The 26,287-nt window shown below is 37.7% G+C and overlaps 1 protein-coding gene across 5 annotated transcripts in view; it reads right to left on the bottom strand.

The window, feature by feature from the left end:
• Nucleotides 1-26,287, bottom strand: part of Tafa2 (TAFA chemokine like family member 2) — a 463,344-nt gene that overhangs the window by 137,809 nt on the left and 299,248 nt on the right. For all 5 annotated transcript variants that reach the window (XR_003837826.1, XM_029482930.1, XM_021174838.2 and 2 more), the window contains one exon: nucleotides 9,191-9,297. Coding sequence is in view for 4 of the 5 variants with exons in the window: in XM_029482930.1 (XP_029338790.1) it covers nucleotides 9,191-9,297 (107 nt within the window). In the remaining variant the exon portion in view is untranslated. The remainder of the gene's footprint in view (nucleotides 1-9,190; nucleotides 9,298-26,287) is intronic.

Raw genomic sequence — 26,287 nt, 5'->3', positions numbered from 1 at the left:
AGAATTAGAGATACTTAAAAATCCTTCCCTTTTTTTCAATCCACAGACCACAATATTTTATAGTCTGTCAAATAAACATTATTTTGAGTAACACCAAAAAGTCTCTCCTAGATATGGCCACATAAGTAAGCTATGGAAGGAAGGGACTTGGGAGAGGCTGGTGGTGAAGAGAAAATAGGGGAATGACAAAATTTTAATTTAAGATGTGTATATATAAAAAGGAATTATATCATAATTGAAAGAATATAAACTAAAAATTATGCAAGGAATATGACCAAATATTAAAAGCTGTAGGTTTTCAAACAAATCAGTAAAATTATATGAGTAGAGTATATAGCCCAGGGGTAGAGAGCTGCCTAGTGTAAATAATAGAAAGAAGAAATCATTCTAAAACTGATTTTATCCATTCATTAGTACTCAAAAGCATAAATTATATAAATTAACCACTATCTGTAGATCTCATTTAATGAATGTAATTAGTGACCTACACTTTTCAGAGAATATGGAAATTTTATATGCCTTTATGATGGGGAGGGGGCAGGAAATAGTTATAGGGAGTATTTTAAATATTTCCCTGACAGAAGTTTGTCATTTTCTTTTCAAACACTTACTCCTCTGTATTATTTCTGATAGAAAAGAGCTAGAGACCTTGATAGTAGATTTCTCAAAATTCTTTGGTGGTTGGTTTCAGTTAAGACTCAACCTTTGAAAACACAGCACCTCTAAAAACATGTATCTATCTCTCAGAACCCAATGCAAAAAACAGTTATATAATTAATAGCTGTTGGTTGTGCCTAATCTGTCTTAAAATACAGCCACACCCCAGCCAATGCCAGACTGACAGATGTACTACAGGCTGCCCCAGGTAGGACTTTAAAAATGTACCAGTCTTTGCTAAAGGGCTCTAGTTGGACTGGATGAGACTGCTGAAGTTTGAGAATCTTTTCCCTAGAATCTTCCCTTTATCTTTCTTTTACAAAAGTAAGATTGCCCCACTGTGGTCTGCATACCCCACTCCTACACCTTGTGCCCTATAAAGATTTTTCTTCATGTTTACCCATTGTGCCTTTATTTTGTCTTGAAGTCTGAAAGAACCTATTTCTCTTCACATGTCTAGATTCTTAGGTACGAGGATAAGAAAGCCTGCCTGCCCAGGGGTGTGACCATGAGAGAGAGAGAGAGGCACTGTAGTATCTGTCCTAACTACCTTGGACTCTTCTTAGAAAGTTCATACAATGGGATCCTATATGCTAACAGAAGTGAATCTTAAAAGAAAATGTTATAGACATTTGCTCCATTTTGTGAATAACTGTACTACTATTGTGTTTGTGAAAAATTTAAAAACCAGACACAACAGCATTCAACTGTTAAGGACTCCCCTAGGGGAGGAATTATAATCAGCAAGATGTGTAAGGGGCTTTGAGGGGTCAAAAGTTGACTATTTCTTGTTTTTGCTGGTAACTGCATATTTGTCTGTCTCATGTTTACAATTTAGTATGTACATGTATGTTCTATGTCTTAATACATAAATATGAGATGTCTTAAGAATAATTTCAAATTTGTTGATTCATAATTCCATAGAGTTACAAAATTACAATTCTATTTTTGTTATTTATTTTATTTAAATTTCAAATGTTATCCCTTTCCTGGTTTCCCCTCTGCACCTCCCCTGTCCCATCCTCCCTGCATCTATGAGGGTGCTTGCCCATCCACCTACCCACTCCTGCATCACCACCCTAGCTTCCTCTACACTGGGACATCAAGCCTTCACAGGACCAAGGGCTTCCCCACCCATTCATGCCAGATAAGGCCCCTTCAGCTCCTTCAGTCCTTCCCCTAACTCCTCCATTGGGGTCCCCTGTGCTTAGTCCGATGTTTGGGTACAAGACTCTGCATCTGTATTGGTCAGGGTCTGACAGAGTCTTTCAAGATAGAGCAGAAAATGTGGTACATTTATGCAAAATTACAATTCTATAGTGTTTAAAGGACATCTGAGAAAGCAAATAAATAAATAAATAAATAAAGCCAAAATGACTAAATATGTAGACAGACAAACATTATATACTCTCAAATACATGTAAGACTGTTGACCAATTAAACTGCATGAAGACATGCCCAAATGTTATTTGTGTAAATGCTGTCTAAAAAGTTATATGTTTTTTGATCTCCCTTCCTGGTAAGTATACCATAGTTTCTCAAAGATACATAGTGATTGAAAATTTAATAATATATTTTAAATGTGTCCCTAAGACGCAAATCTATAGTCAATCCACACACTGCTTATGTTTCTTTCTCTCAAAGCATAATCCAATTGTTTTCATCATGGAGATCCTCAGACTCTATGAGATACAGATTGCCTTGAGCTACAAACTGGCCCAAGACAAGCTGAAAGCGTCTTGACCAGATTGGATAGATCTGTGTCCATCTGAAGAAAACCGTCATTTTGAGTGTGTCCTTAAAGCTTCTTCCCTGAGAGTCTCGCCTGGACTGACTGCGTCTACCTCTCCTGTGACCCCTGTGAGCCAGCCAAGACTATCAGCTCATGAAGCATTCTGCTGTTGTTTCCGTAGTGCTATAGAAGCTTCTGCCCTGCATGGGCTCTGGGTCGGTCCCCTTCCACCCACGCAAGTCCAACATCAAAGTTTCTACCCTTCAAAATTTATATATATATATATATATATATATATATATATATATATATATCCTCCCCCAAGTCTCCTCATCCAGCTGTGTGTTCTAATCACCCCCAAATCTTACCTTTAGAGCATTTTAATACCATTTGTAATTAAACATTTACCTGTGTCTATGTGACACAGCAGACTTACCAATATGTGACACACAGCATCGCAGCTTTTCTGCCTGGATATACTATAAGCTCTACTAGGGCATAGATTTTGTTCATTTGGCTCAATTATGTATCAGTAGAACTTGGCCGAAGGCCTGACATTTGACAGGCACACAATGTATATTCAGTCTTCTGAGCACTTGTGTGAGTTGATGAAAGAAGCATTAAGTAGAACAAAAGACAACGGAAGAGCCACCACTTAGATTTCCTAACGGATGCTATCTTACCTAAAAAATTAAAATCTTTAGTTTTTTAACTAAATTTTCTCAGGGGGGGAAAAAAGAGCTTTACCAAGAGTTCTAACCCAGATTATTAATTATATTGAGTTACAATGAGAATAGCATGTATTTAACCTTATTAATCAAACTAACTTTTAGTTCTGTTTTTGTTTTGTTTTTCTCCTCTGTATCATTCTTATTTGAATATCTCAGGGAGATTTTTTTTTAAAGATGTTTTTCCAACCCTAATACTTAGTGATGATTTGTTCATTTTAGATTTAGTTGGAATGTGGTGGGTAGACAAAGAGAAGACAAGAAATATATTAGCTTTCTAAGATTAATGGCTGTATTTTTCTTTGGGGAAGTTGGAGACCTCAACTAAACTGTTTCCTCTCTGATCCCCAATATCTGAAGCTGTACCTAATGTAATTGCTTCCAAGGGGGAAATACTGCTTATATTTTCTGACCAGCTGTCACAGTGTTCTTGGCTAATCTCCCCAGATATGCCCAGCTCAATATAATTGTAGAGTCAGTGTGAGCAAGTAAACTTATTTGTCTCTCTGTGAGGTACTGTTAATTCCCAAAGCCCAAAAGTTTGTTAAGAAGATGACAACCATTTCTGATTGTTAGATATCTGTTTCCTGGGATACAGCTGCTGTGGATTACTGGAGTGTCCCTGTGTCATAGCAAGCAAAGAGAGTGACACAATTCTCCACTTGGCTGCTCTTGAGAGCTGGATTTATTGCATTAGTACAGGACCTCTGCTATGTACCAAGTTTATTACTTCATAGCGCACATCTGTCTATTCTGAAATGTCTATTCACAATTCTCTTCCTTACAGTTTTTTGTATGAACACTTTCCTCTTCGATATCTTCCTTGTCTCTAAGAAGGCTTAGATGCATTTATAGGTACGGCTGTTTTGCCTGGGAAATTCTTTCCTCTTGCTATCTCCCTGCTAAAACTGTGAACTTATGCCCACAGGCCTTATTTAAACATATCATCCCTCCTCAGCATTTTCTATGCCTCTTTCTTCCTTTATACTGTCTCCACAGCATTTATACCATAAAACACACCATTTTATTTCTTTTTCTTTTTATCTATTTTCCTACTTCAGAGATAAAAGCTCCATAAGACAAAAAAATTTTATCTCTTTTATGTACTACTATATTCTCTTTATGTACTACTATATTCTTGATGCAGGTACTCAAAAAATATTGAGTAAACAAACAAGTTTTCCATTACAGGTATCCAATATAAAATATTTCCACAAGATGACAATAAAGCAAATGAGTCCAGGAGTACTTATTCCCACAAAAGTGTGGATGTTATTGGAAGAAACAGGAAGTCCTGCTACACAAGAAATATTGATTACTACTAGATCAGCCTAGGCTCTTTATAGCTATCAATCAGCAAAAAAAAGGGGGGGGAGTTGAGTATCAGTGGGGTAGATGATGTGGGTAACAATGGCTCTGGCAGATGAAAGGGATGTTTGGGTTGCAAAATAATCCACTGGAGGCACTTCTTGGCACTCATCTTGACACCTTAATTTATCAATTGGGGGGGGGGTTAGAAATCACATCATAAGAAAGGCTCAGAATTCTCAGCAAAGCATCAAAATATCATCCCAAACAAGAGAAAGTGCTGTGGAAGGAGGTGAGGAACTGGAATACCCAGTGGTAAAATGTATAACTCCTATCTGTCTGTAATGCCTCAGAACCACAACATGGCCAGCATGGTAAGATATACCCAAGGCGAAATGATGGCACTTATATTTCAGGGGTAAAAAGCCTAATTGGACACAAGGCTCATTCAATAGAAGGAAAGTTATACCTGGCACTGACCTAGTGTATATGGTATGTAACTTAGCCAACTACATAGGGGTGGTGAGGTCATGGACTCATTGCCATATTCCTAAGCTGGCACAATTATCAACTACATCCTAAATACTATCTTTATATCCACAGATATGTATAGCCCTCACCCCTGCTCAAAGAAGCCCCTTTTTGTAGCATATCTCAGAAATCTACAACTGCCCAAAATGTAGAGAACAATGGCTCTGTGGTTCATCTACAACACAAGCCCTTCATCTCAGCCTAAGTGATCAAGATGGAAGAAGGAGACAGAAAGATTCTAAGAACCAGAGGACCAGTGTGTTGCCAGTGAGAAATGTTTTTCAGACATGGCAGGGGAGCTGCATCTGTGAAATTCCAATAATATGGCTGCCTTCACAGGACATGCAAGATGAGAACATATACTGTCATGCTGTTAGGGATGAAGAAGCTTTCATAAGGATCAAAGACTATGGACAATCAATGGCTGCTGAAGTGCAAGAGTCAGTCTTCCCGAGGGACAAGATTCCGGATAGGCTATCCATCTCCAGTGGGCATCTGTAAGCACATATGCACAGAAGCAACACTAAAGGACTCAGTAGTGTGTATGGTGTGTGTGTGTGTATGTGTGTGTGCATGTGAGCATGAGTGTGTGTATAGTGCATCAGTATGTGTGTGTGAGCTCGAGTGCACGTGTGTATATGTGTGTGAATGTATATGAGCATATGTGCACAAGTGTGTGTACATGTGTGCCAGTATATGTATGTATGTGATTATATGTGTGTGCTTTGTATGTGAATATGTGTTTGTGTGTGTATGTGTGCGTGAGTGTGTATGTGTGTGTGTTTGTGTGGAAAACAATAACAATAACTGAAGAAGAGGTTGCAGATTTAAGAGGAAGTTTCAGGATGCAGGAGAATTTGGAAGACGGAAAAGAAGAGTGGGGATGATGTAAATACAGTATTCGGGATAAATCCTACAAAAACTTAAAATTTTAAATAAAAAAGTTCACAAAAACTCTCCTTGTGAAGAGGACTAAATGGCAAACATCTCACAAAACAAATTAGAAAACTATAGAAAATGGAAAATAGAAAGTAAGAATGATAACATGAAGGCATTAGAGTCCAAGAAAATTCTCAGGCAAAAGTGAATTTTAAAGGCATACAATGAATGCAACTAAAGCACACAGGTAGACTAGAACATGTGTCTTATTAAAATTGGTAATTCACAAATCAGTCTGACTTGCTTAAACTTCCATGTATTAAGAGGGGACATGACAAAGGAGAGTAACATAAAAAAATAAAATAAAATAAAATAAAATAAAATAAAATAAAATACTGCATGATGTAGAGGAATTTCAGTCCAGCAACATGGCTCCTCTGACCATATGTAAAGACCTCTAGGCCTGTGTGTTTCAGCTGGAAGGCAGACATGCCATTAGCACACTCCTTTAATGTAAGATGTGTCCGTAGAACAAAGGAGCTGTGTTTGAAAGTGACGGTCTAATTGAGATGCAAAGTGATGAATCAGAGAAAGATTTGAGAGAATGAGTGTCAGACATAGGATATGCCCAATTCTCATGAGAACTCTCAGTTCAGGTTGTCAAATATCTGTGCACAAGAGAATGAGTGTGTTTGTACCAACTTCATTTAACATGGTTCAACTGGGGAAAATCGATGCACTATACCTTATAACATACCTTCCAAGCACTGTTGGGAAAAAATAGGAAAATTGCAATTAAATACTTAGTGTCTACACAAATTCAAGGACTAGCCAAGCTAAGCCTTTAGAATTGTTTCTATGAAGAGGTTATTGCTATAAATATAAAGGGACTCTCAATGGAATGTTTAGAACAATGACTATGCTAATATACTAAAGAAAGTAGGAGTGAAATGAAGTCAGTATGCAGACACAGCATATTCAAGAGCATTAGAAAGGACATACTTCCCAGCTCACTACTGCACATGAATATATGCCATATCATTGGTATTTATATTGCCCTTATAGTTTTATATACAAAATAACCCAGGACGAGAAGAATAAGTGAAGAAAGGGAAGGGAAAGAAAGGAAGGGCAATAGAGGAAGAGAGAAATCCCTCATAAAGTCTTTATGCAAATTAGTGGCAAAGTAGACATGAGACAGAAAACCACCTAGACTCTCTTCTGTACAGTGCACTTGGCAGTTTGTGTTTCTTACACAACACAACCGTTGGTTTCCTTATACAATGCAGTGAGTTATACGGAGACTGGAGAGATAGATGCTCAGCAGTTTAAAGTGCTTGCTGCTCTTCCAGAGGATCTGAGTTTTGTTCCCAACACCCACAACTTAGGCAGCTCACAACTACTTGTAACTCTAGTTCTAGGGTAGAACTAGAACAGAGGCTTTCTTCTGGACTAAATAGGTACACCTATATTCACAGATACACACATACACACATAATCTAAAGAAATACAAATGTTTAAATGGTTTTTTTTATTTTTATAAATAAGTAAAAATGTAAAATAAATTGTTAGCAAGTAGTAAGGAAACAGTGGGTTTGAAGTTAACAGAGCACATGACATAAGAATTCTTAAAAGTAGCTCTAACAGTGGCATGCAGGTCATACTGTGGAAAATTACTATGAATGGAAAGCATGTCACTGCTGGTGCTGTTCTGACACCCATCATTCCTGGCATTCCTCTCTGCTTCTCTTACTTCTACAGACTGGAAACGGGCCCTTGGAGTAACTGTCAGGGAAAGTATGGATGGAGCAGGATGTGTTGAGCTCTGAGAATGGCCTTTCTCAGACAGTTTACACCTCTTGGAAACCAATGCTCACTGCACTTTTGATGTTAGACATCAAGTTCACTGCTCCCTTGAAGCAGGGTTGGTATTTTGCTACAAGATCCTTTCAATTTTGTACAGACAGCACTGTGATGGTTAGTGTCAACTGTTAACTTGACAACCTAATCACCTGGGATGTGGTTACAAGAGATTATCTTCTGTTACTTGAATGGGGATCACAATTGTCAGGAGGACCAGTAGGAACAGGAGATCCTAGATTGCATGAGTTGTTCTCTGATTCTGATTATAGATGAAATATGTCCACTCCCTCCTTCTCCTGAAACTGACTTCCCTGTGACAATCAACCCTGACCTGGAACTGTACTTAAAATTTTCTTGTGAGAGTATTTTATCACAGTGACAGGGAAATAAACTAAGATAACAATTATTAAAGAGGATTAAAAGTTTGATTGACAGATCCATAGGCTATATTAAAGACAAAGAAAGAATTGCTCATTTACAAACACACACAGAGACCTCTATAGGTAATAAGGAAGATTATAAAATAGGAAAACTCTCTACAAAATTCTCCAGTTTATAAATGATCATTTATTAGTTTTAAATGCAATGGGGAAGTCTGTCATACAGACCTCAATTTTCAGAATACTTCTTTGTTATCTGTGTTAATGGGCCACGTGATGCTAATTAAATGCACGTGCCTGAATAATTTAAGTGTTAGAGAATTCAAAGCCCTTTTAACTCCTCCTTCACCCCAAAACAGAATAAGAAAGGAAATTGCTAGCCTTTACGGTGGACAGAGAATTGAATAGCAAAACCATATTTCACAGAAAAATCTAAATTGACTTCTCTGGTTATGAATACTTGATTGTGGTAGACATAATGCGGAAATAGCCCCATTTCAACTCATTTGGAAAAGGCAGCCATTCATTATGCTGAGTCTAATGGCTAGCAAGGAGAAAGGGGAGTAATTCTGAGCTGACAGCGCATACATATGGACAAATATTCCCACTCTTTTCTGTTGTAGAACAGAACTTTCTGAGGATCATGGTAGAAATGGTGTCCAAATGGTGGGCAGAGAGGCATGCTGCCAGAAAGAGATGGTCTACAAACAAACAAACAAACCCTCTAAAAGAAAACTTTACATATACTGTGTACACATGATTAGGACACGCATATGAAAACTGTTTTCTTTATGAAGATAAGGGAAGTCTAAAATTCATCTCTTTACACATCAACTTGACATTTTAACACTACTGTCTTTAAAATGGAGGAAAGACAGAGTTAGAATTTTGCATTCATTGGACAATATTTGCAGAATTGGCAGTAATCATGGAAACACCATGTTTCTGCTCTCAAAGTTATCTTGAAGACAGCTCTCTACATTTTTACTTAAAGAAAATTGCTAAGGGGAACCCATACCTAATAAAATTGAACAGACCAGTGAAGACAGAACGTGACAATCTGTTTAAAGGAGCTGTCGCACACAGACAGCACAGAAAGCAGGGGAACTTACCTTTGTGATGGTTGGCGCTGGAAACGGCTTTCCCCCACAAGGTCACTATAAAAATAATTATCAGAAGCTTTCCTTGTGTTGCTTTCTGCAAGTATCTCTTATTCATCCTGCAATAGAAAAACAATACATGACCTAAGAACATAGAATCATTGTGCTTCTCTAATTGTACTACAATCACCTTTCATGATACCTTGACATATGTAATCCCAGAACACTGAATTTCTCACACTGAAGGTTCTATTTATATAAATTATATTACTATGTTTGCTGTAGTTGCTGTTGTTGTTTGAAACAGGATCTTACTGTGTAGCCTGGGCTGGTTTTGAATTCATAAACTTCCTATCTCAGATTCCCAAATAAGAGTGAGCACTACAGGTATGCAGTGCCACACTCAACTATATATACTGTATACAGGGAATAGTTTTCCAAATGAAGCATGCTGATATGACTCAAGAATCAAGAAACATCTTGCTTTTGTCAGTTTTTATCAACCTAAAACAACTCAAAAATATTGTCAATCCATTCTTCATGAAAACGTAAATATAATTTATCAAGAAAACTTAAGACACAGACATTTGAATGGCATTGTTTGTTTTCCCACCTCTCAAGAGTCTTTCTTCAATGCCAGACTTCTACACATGTTCTTCGGCATGTGCATGCCCATATATGTGCACACAATAAATAAATAAATAAATAAATAAATAAATAAATAAATAAATAAATAAATAAATGCTAATTGCTTAGATGAATTCTGCTCAGAATAAAGCCATTTCAAACTTATCATTTGAGGTTGTATTTTGAAAGTCTTTCTGTGACATAGCATTCTTTCTGCCAGCTTATCTATACAGTGGGAGACTGGATGTTGTTGAATTCAAATTATTGTACTTCAGGCGAAATAGGGAAAAGATGAAAAATAAGAATTTTTAAAAGTCAACATTTTCAAACTGAACCCACACTATTTAGAAAAGAAACGATACTACTTCTTTATGCTCTGACACCAAAATTTAGCATCTATTTTCTCAAACACCTTATAAATTATTCTCTTATTCCACAGGAAAAAAAAATGTCTGCCCTCATATTGTAGCTGACATAATTTGGAAATTTTCTTAAGGTCACATTTAATGATAGAGTAAAAATTTAAACCCAGAATGACATAATTCTAAATTTCTTTTTTTTTTTCATGTTTCAATTGTCCTTTATTCTTTTTTTTTAATTTATTTTTTATTAGGTATTTTCCTCGTTTACATTTTCACTGCTATCCCAAAAGTCCCCCATACCCACCCCCCCAATCCCCTACCCACCCACTCCCCCTTTTTGGCCCTGGGGTTCCCCTGTACTGGGGCATATAAAGTTTGCAAGTCCAATGGGCCTCTCTTTGCAGTGATGGCCGACTAGGCCATCTTTTGATACATATTTATTTAAGCTACTGCAATGGTAAGGCAAAAGCAAAACCAACGTAGATTCCATGTAGATGCACTTTCAAGGACAAAACACACATCTGCCCAGTACCTTTAGAATTTAGATCCTATACTGAAGTCAACTTTGCTAGGCCTACAGATTCTTGTCTACCTTCCAACAGATTTCTGGGTTTCTGCCTTGTGATGCCTGATACTTCTTCCCCTTGAGGTCACTAAACTATTCTCTCATCATAGCTACTGCCAAAACAACCTTCAACCTGTCTTCAAATACATGATTAGGGGTACCAAACAAATTTGGACATACATTCAGAGCATTCTTTTACATGAAGCAATGTAGAAAAAAATAGCTTGATGTAGGATATGTTTTATATGGATGTATTAATATTTCTTAGCTTGGAAGATTATATTCATTATATGCTTGAAAAGGAGGTTTGAAGGATTAAGAACATTGATTCCCAAATCTCAGGGTTTGAATCCATGCTCTCTGGGTTCTTAATTATGACCATATTAGTCAATATTGTCATCTTGGCAGAACTGCCTAGAACACAAGCTTCTGGTATGAATATGGAGGTTTACCTGGGTTAGATTAATTGAGGTACCAAGATTGATCTTAACTTTGAATGACAACATTTCATCAGCTGGGATCGTGGATGTAAAACAGTGATCTGAACAAGAGGATTTATCACCCTGTCTCCTGAACAAAGAATCGGTGCAGTAAGAAGCTGACAGCTCCTGTTGCCTGAATTCCCTGCCATCATGGACTGTACTCCTGAAATATGAGTCAAAATAAATTCTCCCTTCCTACAGTTTGCTTTCAATACATTTATGTCACAGCAATAAGACAAATAGATAATATATATTAACTTTGATTATTTTGAATCTATAGCTTTAATTTCTCCCATAACTGTTGGGGTAACCTGCTTAAGTTTCTTCTACTGTAGAATGGTACATTTATATAAAAAGTATGGCCCACCATGTCAGATGTCAAAGATTGTGTACAAAGGGAGAGATATTGAATATGTAAATTTGGTCACTGGGTCTAAAATTGTTTCTTGTTTATTGGGTTTGAATAAATTACTTAATAACTATATTTTCATTGGCAGTACAGTAAGGGTTGTAATAATACTGGTCATAACTATAATAATTGGTAGAAGACTAAATAAAAGAGTCCATCTAATATTTGAAACCCCACAACAGATATTAAATGTTCAGTAAATATTAACAAGTACTTGCTATCTATTATACTGGCATTTCCCTAACTGATTCCCAAAGCACTGGCTCCATACTAAGTTAGCACAACGGTAGTAAAAGACAAATTGGATAAATATATTTGTAAAATTCTGGATTCAACAAATTTAAGGAATTTATTATTGAATAAAGTTTTTTAGGGGCATTAAGCAAGCCTCCACTGAGGCAATTTTCAGAACCATCTTTTCACAGAGTAGCGCAGTAGCATAGGCTACTGGTATCCTCAAAAAAAAAAAAAATAGTTCAGTGAAATCCTGCACTGTAATAATGATCGGGCCTAATAATCTCTCAGTAAACAAAATTTTCAATTTTAATCTTTAATTGTATTACTTTTGTTTCATTCAGCTCTCTTGGTTTTAATTAAAATCTTCCTCTTGGTTTTGTTTTGTTTCATTTTGTTTGATTACTTGCTTCTGCATCCAGTCCCACAACTTCACGGCTCCACTCATCGTGGAACAAAATAAAGAGCCAAATTCATCCACCAGAAGACTTGCATAGCCTAACTCTTGGTAATAGTTTCGCCAATACAAATGGCCTCTGCTACAAGTTCAGCAGCCCTTCCTTCCCTACACCATTGTGCACCCATCAAATGAAACAGCAGAAGAGATGGCTGGTAACTAGACATAGAAAAAGAAACACCCACAAGGTCATCAAGCTGTCAGAACAAAATGAGAAAAAAGAATGTAGCCCAACATTTGGAAGTCTGTAACAATCCTATTTTCTCTTTCTCAGACTGTCAGTATTTCTATCCAGTCAATCAACCGCATCCCCTTTATATCTCTAACATTACATGCTTAACCTATGTTACCATCATACTACAAGTCAAACCACCAAAATGTCTCACTGGCCACAGTATACTAGCAGTATTTCCCCTACACACACACACACACACACACACACACACACACACACACATTTGAGCATGCATCTGACCTTCCCAGTTTTCCTCCCATAAAGCAACCCCTGCACACATATGCTTATAGTGTGTATCTGACCTTTCCCAGATATGTTTGAAATATTCAGTGTTTGTTTAAATATCATCAACCAGATATAATCCAATTTCTATGCCTTAGCAAAGCAAATAGCTGTCATAAAGACCCTTGCTTATAAGCTTTGTCTGATAGTCTAGTTTTGGGGGAAAAAGAAAAAAATATATAGTCCCTCTGAGTATTTTTGTTTCTGATCTTGGGCTCTTTCCCTTCACCTCTCTTCACACCAACAGAATAAATGTTAACTCTAAAATTTCTCTCACTAGCCACCACCAAAATTTCACTTCATGTCAGCAGAAACCTAGCATTCATCCCCAGAAACCTTCCACAACCTCCCAGATGACTTCCTTGCATTAACTGGCCATCCTGCAGGTTAGAATTCCTCCTAGAGGATTGATTCAAGGCCATGTTAAATATTCATTTACAACACTGGCCATTCAAAATACTGCATGACAATCCATTTGTTTATCTCAGTACACTCTAATATAAGAATTCTATGGATAGAGGTGGTCTCTCGTAGAATGCATGTTGCAATCCAATTTCTGGTTTAATAACTGCAAAGTTCATATTTGTTGAATGCTATAAAAAAAGCTTTTACCCAAATATGATGTGCAGTTGTTACCATGGGGAGGAAGTCAATGTGTGTCAGTCATCTCTGCCTGTACTTAGGGAGTGACAAATAGGATCAAAGTGAGGAGAGGCAGAGAGAGGAAAAGGCAAACCGAAAAGAAGAAAAGCAGTGAGAACTCATTGTTCTAGCTTTCTTCTGTTTTTAAATAATAATCACATTTGAGCAAAATGGTGTCATGGAGTGATTAATAATTTTTGACAAAGGGACAATAGCAAAAGAGGGAAAAGCTGAGAGGTACATTTCTTCGTACCCCTGTATGAAGGCAGAGGAGGAATCCACAGCCCTTTTTTGCAGTTTTCTACCCACCAGATCTCAAGTTAAAATTTTCTACCACAAATTAGAATTGTCACATTCATCTGTAAAAACAGCAAAACTTCAGTGAATTGCCAACCATGAAAAAAAAATGTGAACAGAAAGTGCAAGCTAATGGATAAGTGCACATAGAAGATGAAACCTTGAGATCGCTGCCTGTGCAGCAGCAACTGTCAGGGAATATGGGGGATGTGGGATAAATGAGAAATGGTAACCTTGGCAATGAAGGATGCGGAAGTAAAAAGTTATCTAAACTGGAGGGCTGACAAATCTTCTGGACTTTCTCATACCCTTCCCTTCTGTGCTACATGCTTCAGTTAAGTCACTGAGAGTTAGAATTCTGGATATGATTTTGTAGTCCTTCCACCCCTCCTATATGAAAAAATATATGGCTTGTAATCAAGCAAAAATTCAAAACCTACTTCGCTATGAGAAAAACAAATTCCTCGTGAAAACAGAAAGCATGCTTAATTGGTCCACAAAAGATAATACAAAAATGAAGGACAAAGTAGAAATAGAATCGGGGACCTGGGGTCAACCACCAAACTTCCTCTCGGCTGTAGATGTTTCTGTGGAAATAAACATCACACTCGACATAATATTTTCAAAGTCTAATTATGACATGTTTCTACATTGACCCATTGTGCAAGCAATGCCATAGACTCTGATCAGCAAACTGACCGTGACAATCTGCCCCTCCTCTAGAGACCAGAATGGTGTTGATGAAATGTCAATCATGGTAGACCACCACACCATCCTTTGCTTTAGAATCTGGAATTTGCCCACTGAGAAGAGGGAGAGTAAAATCAAAGTTTGTTACTAAACAGGGAAACCCTATGAGCTCAACCTCTCTAAGCTCAGGTACCATTTCTGATCTTATAACAACTTGGCTTTTGCCCATACTTATGCCTCATTTTGTTCTAAAGCTTTGCCCTGTAGAGTCTGCTTCAGTCTTTGTGTGGTATCCCATGTCTCACAATTACCTCCATAGAAGGTACTTCCTAGCAAGTGCCTCCCTGCCCCAAAGTCCAAGCAACCACCTGCAGGCTCCTCCTTCCAAACCCTACAGTATCTTTTGTACTATTATAATCTGAAGTAATCCCATTTGTTTCTCTACACATTTGCTAACATGTGTATTTTCTTCTTTTCCCATTAAAATATAATTTCCCTGTATGCAGAAACACTACCTACAATGTACTTCTCAAGCATGTAGATCAGAGACTTCAAGATGATTTTAGTGAGTGGATGGTATATGTTTATTTTAATCACTATAAAAGAGATGACTCTTTTGTGGTGAAGACATTTTGTTATATATTTTAACTTAATGGTTAAATTTCTACTACACATACCAAGTAGGAGTGGGCACAAAAATTGTGTTTATGTTGGTGGATAATAGAAGGTGAAGCTCAAAAAGAAAGTGGGAGATGAAGACAGACAAATAGGGCAGAGCAGATTTATCTTTCAAGAAAAATGCTGAATTTACCACAAATTCTCTTTCAGTATTGAAATACACATATGTATACGACATGTACAGAAAGATATAGACATATAAAAGATAGATTGATGATAGGTATTAAACAGATATAGACGGATATTAAAATACAAGACAGGCTGGAGAAACGACTTGGTGGTATTAAAGTGCTTCCTTTTTCGTTTTAACAAAAGAGTAAGGTTCAACTCCTACTGCTCACTGGACAGCTCACCGCCACTTATAACTCCATCTCCACTGGATCTGATGCCTTCTTCTGTCCTCAACAGACAACTACACTCGCATGTGCATGGTCCTACACAATAGAACATGCATAGAACACATAATCACAACAAAAATAAATCTTCGTTGTAATTTTAAAAGTACACGAGTATGCTTATGCTGAATGCATGAGAGTATATAATAATAAATTCAGAAAGAATTTAAATTCTACCAGCTTTACTATGCTTTATATAATCTAGGAGTAGGGCATTCTAGTTTAATCAGTTTTCTATCACTATTAATTTTTTTAATCAATGTCACATATCTATCATCACACTGTAGTATTTGAAACCATACTATCAAGCACATTGAACTGAAACAGTTTTAAATGCATAGAATACTTGCTCTACTAGTCTTATGATGAACCTATCTTACATAGTTTTATCCCATTCTTTACAATATTGCCATTTTGGTGGTCACAGAAAACTATTGATTTATTCCTAGCAGCACATAGAGAAAATTGTCAGATTTCTGTAATGCCTTTGCCACCTACAGGTTGAAATGTTATGAGAAATGTATTATCATTTAAAAGATGTCTCCAGAAATATACAATAGTCGAAGGTTCCAAGCTCTCATACTCAAACTCTCTCTCTCACTCTCTCTCTCTCTCTCTCTCTCACACACACACACACACAACAATAAAGCAAAAAACAAAGCCATCTAGGATATCTAGGAGCATAAGGAAGACATCTGAGGTGAAGACGAAGGAGCTCTGCCTTACTGCTCATCTGCTTCTGCAATCGAGACCTTGCACACCTTCCCTATCTATAAGATGGAGCGGCATCTATTTTCTCAGAAAAAAATGTCACTATAATAAATAGGAGATTGTATGACATTTGAACTTAAAAGAACACATGTGAGGTATTACCCTTTCTCCAAAGGTCTGTCCCTCAGAAGGCAGGCATAAGTCAGAAATGTTTCCTCAGATGTGGTCCTCCGCCTGACGACAGAGTAGTTGAATGAATCTGTCAAGTTGACTTAACACCTTCAACCCTAGCAACCACGTATGGAGTGTGCATATACTATTTTGTGTTGGTAGAATGCTTGTAAATAATAAATGCAAGAGTGTAAAACATCTAACACAGAGGCAGCATAAAGTTTTCTATTGTATAAATAATAGGGTCTAGGCCACAAAATCCTTCCTAGGAATGATGTCAAATTAAAAGTCACAGAGAAATCATCTTGAAAGTACATATGCTTTCATTGCTGATGAAGAAGTAAGCTATGTTTTAGGAATCTATCTGAAATCTAAAAACTTACACCGCAGAATGTGAAACGATAAGTAAAAATGGAAGGAGCACTAAAAAGATGGAGTCTCGGATAGATTGGCAAAATACCAACACTTGTATTTCAAAGTAGGTTATCAAACTATAAATATACAGTGTCCTAGGATCTTATATCTAGGCGATTCTCCTTATGAAGGAGTCACATAAAGAATGGCATGCTAACTGAATATCTGGATATTACTCTGCATGTGCTTATAGTTTTATATTGAAAATTTACTCATTCATTAAACATTTCATCCCATTTAGCTCTCATGTTAGACCTTTAAACTCAACACTGAAAATAAATCCAGTATTTTATATGATAATCTAGAAGAGTAACTTTAAAGTAGTTAATGAAGAGAAGATGCAACTTCTGCATCCAGATCTGCCGACCATGGAGAGTACTCAGACAGGGTCCAGCCTGCTCTAATGAATCCTGATAGCATGGGTTGCATCACAGAAGAGTGTGCCCCCAAAAAAATAAAAAGGCTGAAATCAAGGTCTGATTTCCAATGATATAGAAAATGGACAAGACATGCTGAATAAACAGTAATTCATACCACTTCTGTGCCCTCCAGGGCTATAAGTGAGCATGCCTTGAATATTTTATAATTTATCATTCATGAGGACTGTATGTTCTGGCAAACTGAGTTAATACATTTGAGGCTAAATATGTGTAATATATTAGCTAGACCTGATGGAGACTTTACTGCAGAGGGAAAAACCTCAGGTATGGCTTTCAGTTCAGACACGCAGGCATGCCATTTTGTTACATACTACCTGTTAGAGAAATGTGTTTTGATTTCACAAAGTTTTAATTTTGTCTTTTATTTGAATCATAGTATCTGCCTCAGTGAGCTGGTGGGGTGCCAGTGAGTTCGCATATATATAAAGCACACATTTCAACACTTTTCTCCATTATTTAACTATTTTTATTTTGTGTTTAAAATGAATATGTAAAAGGGAGAGGGAGTAAGATGAATTAGAATTAGATTGTGTTAAAACAAACACTTGAAATTTTAGGAGTTAAGACCAATAGTAAAGGGCTGATTGGCGTTTGAAGAAAAGACTACAAGAAGTCTAATTGAGCTCTATTTCAGTTGAGTGTCATGATTAGCTTCAAATGAAAAATGACCTTTGGGGAAAGCTGGCACCTGAACTGTCAGGGATGTGTGGGGGAGTCTGGAGAATGGGTTCTCTTCATGCCTCGTGATATAGAGAGCAGCTTCTATTGCCAGCTAATGGCTGAGCAGGAACATACTTGCCTCTGAGGGTACCCACGGGACCACTCTCAAGAATCCTGGGATCAAGTTTCTATGCTTTGAATGTATACGGTTGCAGTTTCTGGAACTGCTCAGACTCCTAATTTTTCCTACTTCAGCAGGTCACAGGCCTTGAGCTATGTTTGACTTGCAGTTCGATTTGGAGTTTGGGTGTCTTGTGAGGTCTTAGTCACCGATCTGGAGGGTAATAGGATGGTCTCTTTCTTCTTATTCCTCAGACGACATCTGCTAGGGGTTCATTTGTGGAAGGCTTCGACCTGCTGCACAAGGGGCATGGCTGTAGAATCTGCTCCTTCACATGTGCTTTTCCTTGCTTTGTACAGTGGAAAGGCTTGGTAAGAGTATATCCTCCAGGCGCTTGTGCAGGAAGACAGAGGCCGCGTCTCACAGAGCAGACATGAAGTGCACTTCTTTATACTCTTCCTGGTGCTTGGGGTACTGCTTGATTTAGTCATCTTTGAGAAGGTGAAAGTTGACTGCTTTGGTGGCCTGGTTCATGTAATTCTTAGCAGACTGCCCTGCCCTTGCAAGAATGGGCTTCCTGAACTCTGTTCTTCCCATCTCTACTCCCTCTCACTGTCTCCTTACCCTTTTCTCCTACTCTTGCTCCTCGTGTCTTTTTTCGAACCTTCTGCTTTGCAGGTGACAAACATGGCACAGTAGGTTAACTCTTGGGTTTCTCTTTTATTCTTTCTGTAAGCACATTAAACACTGCTTTTTTCCTCTTCTTCTGATTTCTGTTTATGAAAAACATTGATTTTTTTTTTGCTATTTTTTGGGGGAAGGTAAAATTTTACTGCTGACCACAGAAATGGTCCTTTTCAACATAGACTTTTCCTTCCTGCTCCAATTCCTTCTGAGAAGGGAGTCTAACGTGTCTCCAAAGCTGGACTGTATAAGTATTTCCTGGTCTCACCCATCAGCATCCAAGAATGAAGAATCATTTGATGAGTTGAGTTATTTCTAAAAACTTTCCACCTGTCTCTTCATATTAAGTGTTTTCAACTGGTTTCAGAAGTGCTTCAGAACATGAAGAAGTTTAACTTTTCTCTAGGAAGTTTTTGCCCTGAAAAGGCTCTCCTATTATAATCTTTCCAAGAAACATATTCTCCAAGTTGGTCTTCTCTTCAAACCACAATTATATATTTTCAGTATCTTCCTCAGCATCCAAGATGAAAAATTGATGAAGTTCATGGGGCATCAAAGGATGGGCAGTTGTTACTTGTGACATTGCTCCCACACAGTACAGAAGATAAGGCTTTGCACAGTAATTGTAACACTATTCTCAACAGATCACCTTCTGCACTGAACCCGTGTCTCCGTTCCTCTTTCTAGGATCACCTTTTCAGTTCTCTCATGAATTCTTGCAGTCTGACAGATACTTCTCATTAAAAACTGACCCTCTCTTCACCACTGCTCTTCATGTCAAATATTGACATGGGGTAAGCAACCTGCAAGTGTTAGCAACACTACAGTCATAGTCATTGAGAATACTTTAGATAAACTCCTTCATTCAGGGAGGAATAACGAATTTATCTATTCATCTGTTACCATGGTAACATAGCAACAAGACATGTTAAACATGTACCCTTCATTCTGGCATGATCAGATGATGTGTTTCATTCTTTTCTAGTGGCTCTAGGTAGTTTGAGGGCAGTCATCCATCAGAGTTAAACTACCTGTCTCACCTCACTTCTCAATATTAACCCTAAGCTACTATAATTCTCTGCATCCTTGTTTTGTATTCAGTGACTCAAACTTAACACTTGTTCACTGATTTACAAAACAGAACCCGAACTGTTGCTTCCACAATTTAAATCTGTTGCTTTCCATGGGACAAAAAGATGGGGAGGTTACACTATATGACCAAAATATGAGATGTCATAGAAAACCACTGTAGTAAGAATTATATGACATTTAAAAAACCCAGGCATAAATTTGAGTTCAACTGAGCGGAAGTTTAAAGTGGATGAGAGCCACTTTTTAAAAAAAAATCCTGATTTAAATAATTTAATATAAATTGCATGCTCACTGCCAAAATCTTGACAAGATCTGTAAAAGAAAGATATGTAATTGAAATCTAGATACAACAAAACCTCATTTTATATTTGATCTCTTGCACTACAAGAACTACAAGCAAAAAGGCTAACAATGAGAAGCCTTCACATTTGCCATGCCTCGCATGCACACAGCAATGATGCTACATGGAAATATGATCACAGTTTGGGGGTGGGAGACAGACAGGGGCTGTGTAGATGCACATCATCCACCAAGCATCCCTCGGGGATAAATCAGCTAGGACACCATCTTTCAGCTCCTGAGTACAGCACCATTATAAAGAATAAGAAAACAAAACCCTCCCACGATACCTACTTGTCCATAGGCCACTAAATCACTATCATAGTAATTGGAGATCATACATGTTAAAATCATGCATGTGCAGGTATAGCTGCACATGAACCTAAATGTCATATGAAGGCTTCAAAGCAAAGTATTTTATTTCATTTGAAAACAAAACATTTCTTGTTATTAAAGCAAAGAATGCAAGGTAATGAAATCAGCCCTACGTGTTCTTCACTCTGTTACGACTGGGGCTAGTTAAAAACATATATCCTCTGTGCTCTTGTTCTCTTAGAAGATGGAACCACGGGAAAAAATCCACTCCACTGTACTCCTTCAACCCAGCAAAGTGTTAAAAGGAGAAGAGAAAATAACAGCAAAGATCTTAAAGGCTAATAGCTGAGATAAAAAGAAGGTTCCAAAAGGGACAGTCATTTAAACTGTACTTACAGCTATGAACATGAATAATTATTCTCATGCTTAGTCATCCAATATGGCCAGTATCTATTGAACATCAACCAGTTAACAGCCTATATTCAAAACACAAAAATATCTTTACTAATAAACCATTTTAATCCTGAACAATTCTCAATGCAGAGCCTCATCAGTGGTAACTGAAAATGTGAACCTCTGAGGACTTAATTAATATATCCATTCCCTGAAAAGTGTTAACATTAACATATGTGAGCCTTACCATCAAAACTAATGATGGGGAGGTATCTAGCTCTCTCTGATTAGACTTGAGACCCACTCCACAAGAGAGAATCTACACCTGGTAGAGTAAAGCCACCCAGAAGCCCACATCAGGAAAGATCACTAGATGCTAGGGAAGAAATTAGTTTCATTGTTTATTTAAATTGACATAGCATGAGACCACTTTCTAATATATATGCTTATATACACAGACAGCTACCATTTTCGGCCTTAATCAGAAGGACTGGTTGATGTTTCTAGCAGACTGTGATGAAGACAGAAACTTGTGGTGATATAAAATGTCAAGAAAGTGATGGAGTTCTTAGTCCTAAATAAGACATTTAAACCATACCCACAAGGGACAAGGAAACACTGCAGGCATGATCTAGAATATATGTCCATTGCAGACATAAACTAGAAGATGGGTGGGAAGAAGGGACAAATGTGATCTTCGAGGCAGTATATAGTCACTTCAATAATGATCTCACAGGAGCTAGAAATGCCTGCACAGGGTCTGCACAAGAATGGGCCCATCGACCAGGCAGACCTATCCCTCATTACTGAATTGCAATAGATTCTGGGAGAAAGGACTCATTGACTTCATTTATGCACCCAGTAGTAATGTAAACAGGCTCCAGTAGATAGTCTCAATGCAATAGCCACACATATGGCCCTGGTTAAACTAAATGGTCCACAAAACCAAACCAAAAGAGGGGGAGGGATGGAAAAGGAGAGAGTAACCTGAATGTAGTATATGCAGGCATGCAATTGTCAAAGAACTAACAAATAAATAAATTAAACTAGAAAAGCCATGCAAAGGATAATGGCAGACGTGTTAAAATATGTGCCAATCTACTATCAAAGGAAAGTTGGAGTAAAAGATCCATGAAGAGAGTGTTTGATCAAGTTCACCAGAATATGACTTTCCTTCTAAGAGATATATTTCAGACAGAGCCGGTGGGGTATCTAAGAGGTTAAAGGTACCTACTACCACATCTCACTACCTGAGTGGGATGTCAGGGACCCACCTCTCCACGTGGACACAGAGACAAGAGAACCGGCTCCCACAGATTTCCTTCTGACTGTCCCATGTACTGCAGACAGCCTTCCTTCTCACTCCCTCATGAAAAATAAATAAATATAATTTCAAAATTGAATGGCTTAAACAAAAATTTTATGGCCACTGTACTGTCATTAAATCCCCAGGAAAATATTTCTCTGCAAGGCACAGTGAGAGAGCAGCAGGGGTGTAGAGGCCTGCATGCCTTTGCAACTGCATTTTATGTACACTCTATATAAGTGTTCAATATTTGCACATACCTCCATATATCTTAATAAGATGCCTTTTAGAAAATATTGGGACATAATAATATTTTAATATAGCAACGTGTTATACTCAGCTCTCAGCTAATAGCTTAAGCAGCTGAGAATCCAGAGGATTAAGAATCAAAGCGCCCACCACTTCTCTAGACCTCTGTCAGCAGTGAGCTCTTAATATATTGCTTTCTGACTTATTCCTTTTGCAACACGATTTCAGCCCCCTTTGAAATCTCTTTGATTCTCCAATATCTGGGTCGTCTTTTTATGAATTAAATCAATCATATAATCTCCACTTGCTCTTCTTTCTGCTCTCTAATGCTTTCCTTGTGGGTGGAAGTGGGGTATTCTCCAGCATTGGGCAATTACACTATGACTGGTCCTCAACTGGTTAAGAGAGCAATCTAGAGACATTTTTCCGATGGTGATACCTATTAGATGGTGAAATTATGTCTCTGGGTAACAGTGAAAGCCTGTTACCTGAGTCTATCTTAGAGAAATGCTCCAAAGAACACCATGAGTAGAGGGAGAGCCTACATTAGGGGCACAGGAATGATGGGTCTAAACTAGAGCCATTGTCATCTCATATTTGCTGAAAACCTACTGATCTTATTTCCTCCAACTTTATATCCTCTTTCTTGAATTGTTGGCCATGAAGATTCAAAGCATATAGGGGAAATGTTCAGAGAAAACCACAATGCCAGAGACCCATTACAGTTCATCAAGTAGTAAAAAGGTGAATTTCATGAGTGTTCGCCACGAGAAACATAGAGTAACAACGGTGATGAGCTGATGTGCTCATTGGCAATACCACACAGCTGGTATTATGTTCTTAGTGACACGTGATACGGTGTGGAATTAAAATGTTTGCATGTTTGTTATTTATTTCCTATTTTCCTATTAGAATAAAAGCTGCTATGAGCATAGAAAACTGGGTGTTCTGTTTCACTGCTTTTTGTCTTTACTGTGTAACTTTTTTAATCACAGAGAATATAGCAGAGAAAATATGTAAGAAATTAATAATAAATTAACAGAAGAGAGGTTATGTATGTCTTGAATTTTGAGTTTAGTTGCCCTGAATGATCATGTGTTTTCTGGTAACATTTAATGTCTTTACTTCTTGTAGGAAGTAGGATATTCTCAACAGTTATTTATGTTATATCTGAGTCCTGAGTCTGTAAACAGACTCTAAGCTCCTTGAGAAACCATATGCTATCACTCTCTTTGCCCACAAAGTGTCTTAGCCTTGCATAGCGCCATATGGTGTATTAAACATTCTCACATCCATGATTGCTTCTGATGTATATGACCATGAGGCTGCCAGACACACTCATCCCCTTGCAGGGAAGAAGAAACACACTGAGAAAATAGAAGCAACTCCTACAAGGTCAAAGGGAGCTAGGGCAACCCAGAATGCAAAACTTCCAGCTCTTCTCACCCTAGGTTACAAGAATGTAAGCAATGATTCTAAGATCTGGTTTTCTATACCATAAAACAGAATGCTTTAAAGCAATTCCTACTGATTTTGACCCAGGTTTACAGAAAAAAACCTGGGGGGAGGGGATTACATGTGGGGGTTAATCTCAAAAGCAGACACACTATATTGGGTAGAATTAAATTTGACTAGACATGTGTCTACATGATATTACACCTCAAGTGAAAGTAGTTACTGACAGATGATGAGCAGGTGAAGAAGGTATCAGAGGTACCCCATCTCTGTGTCCTGCAGGAGCTGCTTGGTTCTGGTCCACTGACACCATTGGATAAAGAGAACTTGGGGTACCACAGACTCCTCATTTCTATAAAAAGCCAGAAGTATACCATATCTTACATCTCTGTTTTCAGCATTCTTAATTAGTTTTGTTTTTAAGAATTCTACATGTCAACTACAATGTGTAAATAGATTATGTGGCCTCAGAGCTAATGCATTAGATTAAAGGTTGACATCACTAATCATAAGCTGTGTAGATCTCAGACTTGGATCAAGTAATCATTAATTAATTTCTTGGATCAAGAAATTAATAATAATAATAACAACAACAATAATAATAATAATAAAATAATAATGATAATGAAAAGATAGGAGAGCTCATCCAAAGACAAAATGACCATCAACTTGTTTTTACTCTATTGAGTCTTCGCCCCACTGGACTTTGTGCTCAGATTCATGGACTTCGAAAAGTACCGTTCTACCCTGTAACTGAGCATGGGAGCTGTGTTAAAGTCCTTAACGCTGAAGATATCTAATGTACTTGTTTAAACTAAGCAACTGCTTCCTAGGAGAAGCCAAAGGATAAGAGCATGCATTTACTCCTGTACTGGTAATAGCAGGTCCTTCCCCACTCCATTCTTCCATAAGGGTGGGTAGCATAATCTTGAATAGAAGAAAAGGGTCCTCCTGCAAAGCAGATGTCTTCATCTAGAAGTAGCAATCACAGCATCTGGGGTTGTGGCGTAGGGTAGAAAACACTGGAGGCAAACAATAAAGCACACTGTATAAAAATACCAAAGGAGTCAGCTGGCTCTTTTCAGCTGTTGGGAACAAAAACTACAGAGTACAAAAGGATATTCAGAAGCCTGTGGTAAAGTTTGAAGCCTTAAATAGCTAGTGGTTCAAACAAGCTGGGGAATGGAGGCCAAGGAAGTAAACTGGGAATAAAATGGATGCATTTAGCTTTTCTCATGACGTAATGCTTAAAGAACGACCTCGAATTTAGACTTTAGCACCAAGCTCATTGTTCTTGTGATGGTCTGTTCGTTCAGATGTCAAACCACCCATCATAATACATGCTCCCTTCCTATTCTGCACTGGTCAGTGTTGCAGTGTATGTCTGTTCTGTACCTGCTACATGAACACAAACCAAGCATAAGACTCACAGAAAGAATCCTTGGATTCAAGACTGACATGAATTACCTGCTTTGGCAGATGGTCCCTGTGGGCCTCACCAGAATCATCTCATAAACTAAAACGATGGTACTGGCCACAGCCATCTCTTTTCCCAATAAACATGATAATCTATATGAGAGTATCTTACAGATTATAACCCTAATCATATATTCAGCACGCTAAAAAATAAAAGGCACACTGAACTTCAAAAAATATACTATTCGACACATTGTTATTTTAAAGCTGATAATGATGCTGATAATGATAGGAAAGACCTCTGGACACATGAAGTCTAGGCTAGGATTAAAGTCAGTGCTTCTTAATTTGAGGTTTGATGGTGATATTATAGAAAACAGAAGGGCTTTAGGCTAAGAGTCTGTGATAATATATTGCTTGTTTCCAATTAATTTCCATAGGGGAAATAATATAATGGTATGTTATCCTAATTAAACTGAGGAAGAGAGAGTCTGGAATCAAATAGTCCAAGTATTATTTAATGTTCACATGTCACTGGAAGTCATGCTCACACATTATTATCCGAAAAAAAAAAACAAAAAGTGAGGTAAATGCAGCCGCTTTCTCAAAATGTAGCTTAAACTAAAACCACATATTCATGCTTTAAAAGCTATTATCTTGTGTGAAAACCTAACGGTGGTGATCACTGTCCTGAATTCCTACCAAAGCCAGGAATTCTCCCTGCTCTCAGAGGGCTCGTCGGAAAGGAAAACGAGGTTTACAGGATCATATAAGAGGAAGTGCTACTAAATAGGAATGTTAAATAAGGAATTATCATAGGCACTGCAGAGCAAAATCATGATTGAGAAGTCCAAAGGTCAAAGGTGTATTCACAGACTCAAGTATATGGAGCCAACTGTATTCTCTTCCTGTCTTCACTCAAGTCCATAGAATTACTTCAAACTTATTTTTCCAGCTGGAAAACAGAACAATCAAACACCTAACTTCC

The sequence above is a fragment of the Mus caroli genome, chromosome 10 (genome assembly GCF_900094665.2).
Source record: "Mus caroli chromosome 10, CAROLI_EIJ_v1.1, whole genome shotgun sequence".
NCBI classification, from domain to species: domain Eukaryota; kingdom Metazoa; phylum Chordata; class Mammalia; order Rodentia; family Muridae; genus Mus; species Mus caroli.
Note: the sequence above shows the minus strand (reverse complement) of the source record. Positions and strands in the feature narration are given on the sequence as shown.